At 52.6% G+C, this 6387-nt stretch overlaps 1 protein-coding gene across 1 annotated transcript in view; it reads right to left on the minus strand.

Annotated features, from left to right (window-relative positions):
* Map7d1 (MAP7 domain containing 1) overlaps window positions 1-6387 on the minus strand; it is a 17289-nt gene that overhangs the window by 5610 nt on the left and 5292 nt on the right. Inside the window, exons 2-7 of the mRNA XM_010645273.2 lie at window positions 4767-5099; window positions 4564-4632; window positions 3674-3837; window positions 2857-2971; window positions 1344-1454; window positions 7-196 (exon numbers count right to left, since the gene is read on the minus strand). Coding sequence (XP_010643575.1) covers window positions 7-196; window positions 1344-1454; window positions 2857-2971; window positions 3674-3837; window positions 4564-4632; window positions 4767-5099 — 982 coding nt within the window. The remainder of the gene's footprint in view (window positions 1-6; window positions 197-1343; window positions 1455-2856; window positions 2972-3673; window positions 3838-4563; window positions 4633-4766; window positions 5100-6387) is intronic.

The raw sequence follows: 6387 nt of genomic DNA on the forward strand, positions 1-6387 counted from the left end.
GGGTACGGCCTGGGCGGGAGGCTGGTCCCTGCCCTGCCCCTCGCGGGGCGTCTCCCAGAGCCGCAGCCCCTACCCTGGTCCCGGCCGTTTCGGGGCAGTGTGACCGCGCTGCGACTCCGAGCCAGGAAGGAGAGGGTGGGCGTCATCAGACGATCCACGATGCTGCTCTCCCATGCGCTCAGCTGCAAGCTGCGATCTGGGGACGAACACCAAGTGAAGCTGTCACCCTGGGCCGAGGCACAGGGGGAGACCAGGTGCTGTCCCCATGCCAGGCCCAAGGATTCTCACCCAGGAGGACTGTCCCCCCCAATCACGCGGGGGCCACGCTTGTCCTCTCTGAGAGCTGGACCTCCACTGCAGACCCAGGCAACAAAACACTTCTCAGGGCAACATTCTGCATGCTTCAGGGTCCCCGCCTACCAATCTCCCCGGGTGAAAGGGCTTGGCACTGCGAGCATAGGAAGGAGCCACACAGGACTGGCAGAACACTGAGCTGCCCTTTCCCGTGTCCCTCTTGCGGGCCCTGCATGTCCTGCTCTCCGAGCACTGGCCTGCGGTGGTCATGCTCGCACTGATCTGGGGCAGTGGGTGTCTTTACACTCCTCTGACCCAGCCTTTAGGAGTCCTCTGCCCGGGAGAGGCTGCCTGGGGGCCTGGCTGCCTTAAGCCACCCTGCTCTGTCCCCTCAGCTGCTGGGTTATTTTTAAGCCTCAGTCAGGTGGGGTTGGTATAGCAGCTGATTTGGTTGCTAGGCAACAGAGCAACCAAATAAGAGCTAGCGAAGCACAAATAACTCCTACCATGACTCCTTCATATGTAAGCACCAGGGCATGGTGGGAATGAGGAGTCTGTGCCATCCTGGCTGGCTGCAACTCTTGAACCAGCCAAAGCCATGGCTGGGGCTTTGACAGCAGAAAGAGGAGAACTGCATGGCCCTCTAGAGTGGAGCCAGAATAACACCCCACGAGGCACACAGGCCAGTCTGACACATGGGGGCAAAGCCACCTGTCAAAGATTGGCTCAGGCCAGCTGGTCGTGGCTGGAGATGAGGCTGCCTGCCTGTTCCCACCTCACAGCCGCTACCCCCGAGTTGCTCTGGAGGCCCCTGCCAGGCTTTCTGCACTCTTAGCCATTGTCCTTTGTCCCTGTTCTCTCCTGCAGGGCACAACTCTGTCCTCAGGATCCAGACCCAAATGCCGGCTCCCCCAAAGGGCAGAGAGACCCAAGTGGGGTGGAACGGGGATGGGGACCTGACATGTGTGAGGGCTCCAGGGACTGGTGTCCTTGCTAAGCTCTGGAGGCTTGGGAGGGCTCTGGAGGGGGAAGGCTGGGCCTTCTCTTACTTCTACTGGGGGAGTTCCAGAGCGTGGCAGAGGACTTTGAGAGCCGCTTGTTGATTATAGAGTCCACGTGTTTGGGCAGGTTTACTGCCGACACGGAGCACCTGCTCCCACCTGGAGGGGAAAAGACACGGCATTAGGGCCGGGCCGGAAGGGGAGCCAGGGGGGGCACTGAGGCCTTCCATGCAGGATGCTCCGAGGTCAGGGTGGGAGAGGGAGGAGTGGGCAGGCTGGGGTGGGGAGGAGGAGGCAGTTTGGCCCTGGGAAAGGGCAGTGGGGATGGGGACCAGAGACAACCTGGGTTGGGGGAGCCGACGGAGAAGGAGCAGAGGGAGGAGATGTTGTGAAACTAGAAAACTACAGCCTTCCTGGCCAGACCAAAGGAAGCCATTCCCTAGGGCTGGGTGCTGCAACCCCTCCCCACAGTCATCCAGCATTGGCACTTGCTGACACTGCCCAGCCAAGGTGATATGGATACAACACCCACGTACTGGGACGATGCAGAATCGGTCTAAACAGAAGAGTCCGCACAGTCACAGTCACTTGCACGAATCCACATATTCATCCAGACACACAAAGACAAAGACATGCAGACACAGGCACAGAGAGTAGTAGAAACTTATGCATGCACACATGTGTGCAGACATGCACAGAGAGAAACACAAATGGCTGATAATGTGTCAGACCCAGATGCACACAAGGCACAAACACATCAAAGCAACCTAACCATTATATCTATAACAGCTAACATATGGGATGCTTACCATGTGCCAGGCACTGAGCTGGGCACCATACACATGTTACCTCACTTGATCCTCCAAACATCTACCTACAACCTCGGAGGCAAGTAGTATGGTTATCCCCACTTCACAGGTGCAAAAAAGTGAGAGGTCAAGAAGTTAAAAGTCACACCGCCAGGGCCAGGGCCAGAGCTGGAACCCAAGTCTGGCTGGTGTAGCAGCCCTCACTGAGGTAACACAAGGCCACAAACACACCATTTAAACACAGTAAGCTACACATCACAGTTCCGTGAGCATACACCAGGATATGCACAGCTAGAACTATAGAACCTTCCCATTGCATAAAGACATCCAAACACAGTGGTACATACATGGCAGTAATGACTCAGACCAAATCCATGGTGAGCCTACGTGAGAAGAACTCAGAGACAAAGATCTACCTTCCAAGACAGGGTGACAGTTTTCTTTAAATATCCAGTGCTTGTAGGCATTACAGTCCTCTTTATGTATCATCAGCTAATATAATTGACAGGAGCAAATAAGGCTACTCCTAAAGTGAGAGGTTTGAAGAGCAAACCAAATGGCGAGAATCCATCTCTGATTTGATAACGGAGGTCCTTGGGTAGGGACCATTTGTTTTATAAACCATTCCAGAAGACACGCGTCGCACAAAACAAGACACGTCTGCTGCTAGCTCCTTGTACGAAAGCTGTTCCCCTCCCCGCTTGCCAGGCCCAGCCTTGCCCACCCACCTCAAACCCTTCCCGCCCACTCACTGGTCTTATTTCCTGGAGAACTGTGATGAAGGGCCCCTGCCCAGGACCAGCGCTGCTGCCGGATTTCAGCCCAGGTCTTCTTCACTGACCGCTGGATGGCTGCTTCATAGCGTTCCTAGTGGTGGGGATAAGTGAAAGATCTGCGCTCAGAATCATCTCTCATACCTAGGAGAGAAGCTTTGTCCCTCCTGTGACAATGTGGCAATACTTTCCCTATCCACTTCCTCCTGAATCAGGGCAGGTAACCAAGGTTACTGAGTCCTTGCTGTGATCAAGGACCATGTGCAATACATCCCTTTCTACTCCTCGGAGAGCTTTTCACTATTTTTGAGTCATTTCCTGGGTGTGCGAGTTGCTTTTCTGAGGATGAGAAGGGACTCTCCCTGCCTGGGGCTCCTAGGCAAAGCCAAATTCCCCCTGGCACTGGGACTGAGAGTCCTGAGCTTAAGGCTACCCGTTTTCTTTTAGCCTGAGGCCACCATACAAGGCTAGGCCATATCTGTCATAGCTTCACCAGCACTCAAGCGAGGCTCTACTCCTGTGATGAAGCCAAGTCAATCACCGACACATCTCTGCATTATACAGACACAGGCACAGTTGCAGGGATCTACACTGCACATTTGGGAACAAATGAGTCTGCATTTGCAAAATGCCCAGACATTGGAACCAAGGACACAGTTGTAGTTGTGAATACAGAGGGGGCCACACAGACACAGAGGGCATGGAGGGACGAACAGCAACTTCGCCAGACAAGGATACGTGGGAATGGTGTGTGCAGATCTGTGCAGATCCAGGTGGAATCGGGGGATGAACACACCTTGTTTTTCTCCAGCTTCTGCCGCTGCCGCTCCTCCAGGGCAGCTCTGCGTTGCTCAGCTTTAAGACGCTGTTCCTCCAGCCGCCTCCGGCGCTCCTGGAGCTGCTTCTCACGAAGCACCTTGGCCTTCTCCTCCTTCTCCAGCCACACTGCCTTCTTGGCCGCTGTGGGGAAAGGAGCCCCATGGATGTGAGAGGAACCTCAAGGGTCCTCCCTGCTACCCTAACCCAGGAGGTCTCTCTCCTGCCTGACCAGGCAGGGCCTCCACTCCCAAACTCCTCTCACATTCAGGACAGGACCTTCCTCAGGACAGGCCTCAGGCAGGCCTATTTCCATGCCCTCCCTACGGGCCTCAGGGACTCTGGTGAAGGAGAAATAAATTCTAGTTCTTTTGTTTTTCATGGTACTCAGTATTGAATATAGACCCTTCCTACTGAGCTACATCCCCATCCCTTTTTATTCTATTTATTTTAAGGCAAGGTCTGGCTAAGTCACTAATTTGCCCACGCTGGACTCAAACTTGCAATCCTCCTGCCTAAATCTCCCAGAGTGCTAGAATTACAGGCATGTACCACTGCATCTAAATAGTGTGAGATTTCCATACAACTTGGGGGCCTACTGAACAGATTTCCACACATTGTGGTTAAAAGCATGGATTTAGGGTGAGGTGGGGGTCTGGGTCAGAATCTCAGCTACTCCATTAGCTATGTGGCTTTGGTAAATGACTTCATCTCTCTGAACCTGTTTCCTCAAAATGGGCTGGGAGGATCACAAGATATAATGCCTTTCCTGCTCTTAGCACAGTGAGTGTGAAGTTTTCCGGTAATGTCAGCGTTACTCATAGGATGCTGACGATGATGATGACAAGGTAGGTGACTCTTCCTACTCACCCAGGTACTTGGCCCGCTCTTCTCGCCGCTCCTTTGCCAGCTTATGTCTCTCTCCTGGCTTCTTTACATCTTAGTAGAGGAAACATGAACAGACAGGTCAAAAGTTCTATCCAAGAAGCCAGCTGCTTTGGGACCCTCTTTCCCGGTTTCTGTTCCCAGGTCCTGCAGGGCAAAGAGGACCTGAGCCAGGATATCACATGTACCTTGCTTGGCGGGAGGGCTGTCAGAGGCTGGCACTGCTGTTGGGAGTGGCTCGCTGCTTCTCAGAGGAGGTCTAGCATCCTGTGGGCCTGTGGCTGGTGGGCTCTTTGCTTCTGATGAAAGGAATTCCTCTGGTGGGGAGGCTGGCCTGCGATCAACCTGCCCTGGGGAGCTCTCTGGTTCCAGTGGGAGCTGCTTAGGGCTAGTGGCATTCTTCATGGCAGGAGGGGTGTCTGGAGGAGTGTCAGGGACCAGGGATGACATCGGTGGTGGTGGTGGGGAAGGGTCACCTTCTGGAGAAGGTCTTGGCTCTGTGGGGATCCTGGCAGCCATGGCTGAAAGACCAATGCAAAAGAGGACATTGTGTCAGATTGTGGATCGACGCATCAGCTCAACACTCAGCTGTCTCCCTTGTCCAGCAGACATATTTATTCTCTCACTCACAGGCGTTCTTTCCATGCCAGGCCTAGTATGTTCCAGCTTTAAACAATATGATAGTGAGGAAATAGCTAATACCCCTGCCTCTGTGGAACTCATTGTCTAGCAGAACAGACAAGACAGCTAGGAAACTGCGGAGAGCAAGTAAGTCCTATGGCTCCACAGCATAGCAGAAATGGTTAATGTATCTTTCATGGTTTCCTGAAAAAGTACCAACCAAGCCGTGACCTGAAGGATGAGCTGGAGTTGGCAAAGCAAGGAAGAGAGGGCTGTGGCCGAGAAGAGCATGGGCAAAGCAGAGTGGGAACAATGCAATACCTGTGGCACTTGCTAGTGCGCCAAATGGTAACAACTGGTTTCAATGTCTGCCCACCTTTCTACTCTATCTCTGGGTCACTGTGTCCAACCTAAGGCTGAGCACACCGGGCTGACCGAGGGAAAGCACACAGTATAAGCATGAGCACAAGCTGGAGGCCAGTGTTGCTAACATCCCCAGGGAAGTGGGCAACCCTCTGTGTCTATGTGTGCTTCATAATCATTTTCTGCGTTCACCTTTCTTTTTCAAAGAATTTATTTCTTGTTTATTTTTTATTACTGGTATTGAACCTAGGGCCTTTGTGCTGAGCTGCATCCCCGGCACTGTTGCCCTTGTTTTTTGTTTTGGTAATGTGTCTTTTACTGTAATATATATTTCTTTTAAATTTAAACATTCACCATATGTTTTCAATCACACCTCGTAAAAGACACAAAGTGCTAAGTAGGGAAGTCACAGGATTTGCCAAATACACATTTTTCTGTGCATATGTATGCGGCGAGGCAGTTGATTATCAATCTTCAGAATCAGTCAACTGAGGGCCCAATTCTGATTTCACCACTCCAAGACAAGAAGGCAAGCCTGCTTCCGCAGCAGGTAACCTTGGGCAAGCCATTCAACATCTCTGAGCCTCAGCCGACCGACGGGCGTAATGAGCCCCACCTAATAGGGTTGTCAATAAAGTGCTTGGTGTGTTTCACTTGCCAGCAAATGACACTTCACTTCCTTTCCCCACGGGTCTTATGATGCCTCCAGATCTCTCAAAGAAGATCTATGGCATAGGCCGGGGATTTAGCTCGGTAGCACCACACCTGCCTCTCAAGCTTAAGGTCCTGAGTTTGATCCCCAGCACCGCAAAAAAAAAAAAAAAA

Source organism: Fukomys damarensis, unplaced genomic scaffold, assembly GCF_012274545.1.
Source record: "Fukomys damarensis isolate Sample0158 unplaced genomic scaffold, DMR_v1.0_HiC HiC_scaffold_23, whole genome shotgun sequence".
Lineage (NCBI taxonomy): Eukaryota > Metazoa > Chordata > Mammalia > Rodentia > Bathyergidae > Fukomys > Fukomys damarensis.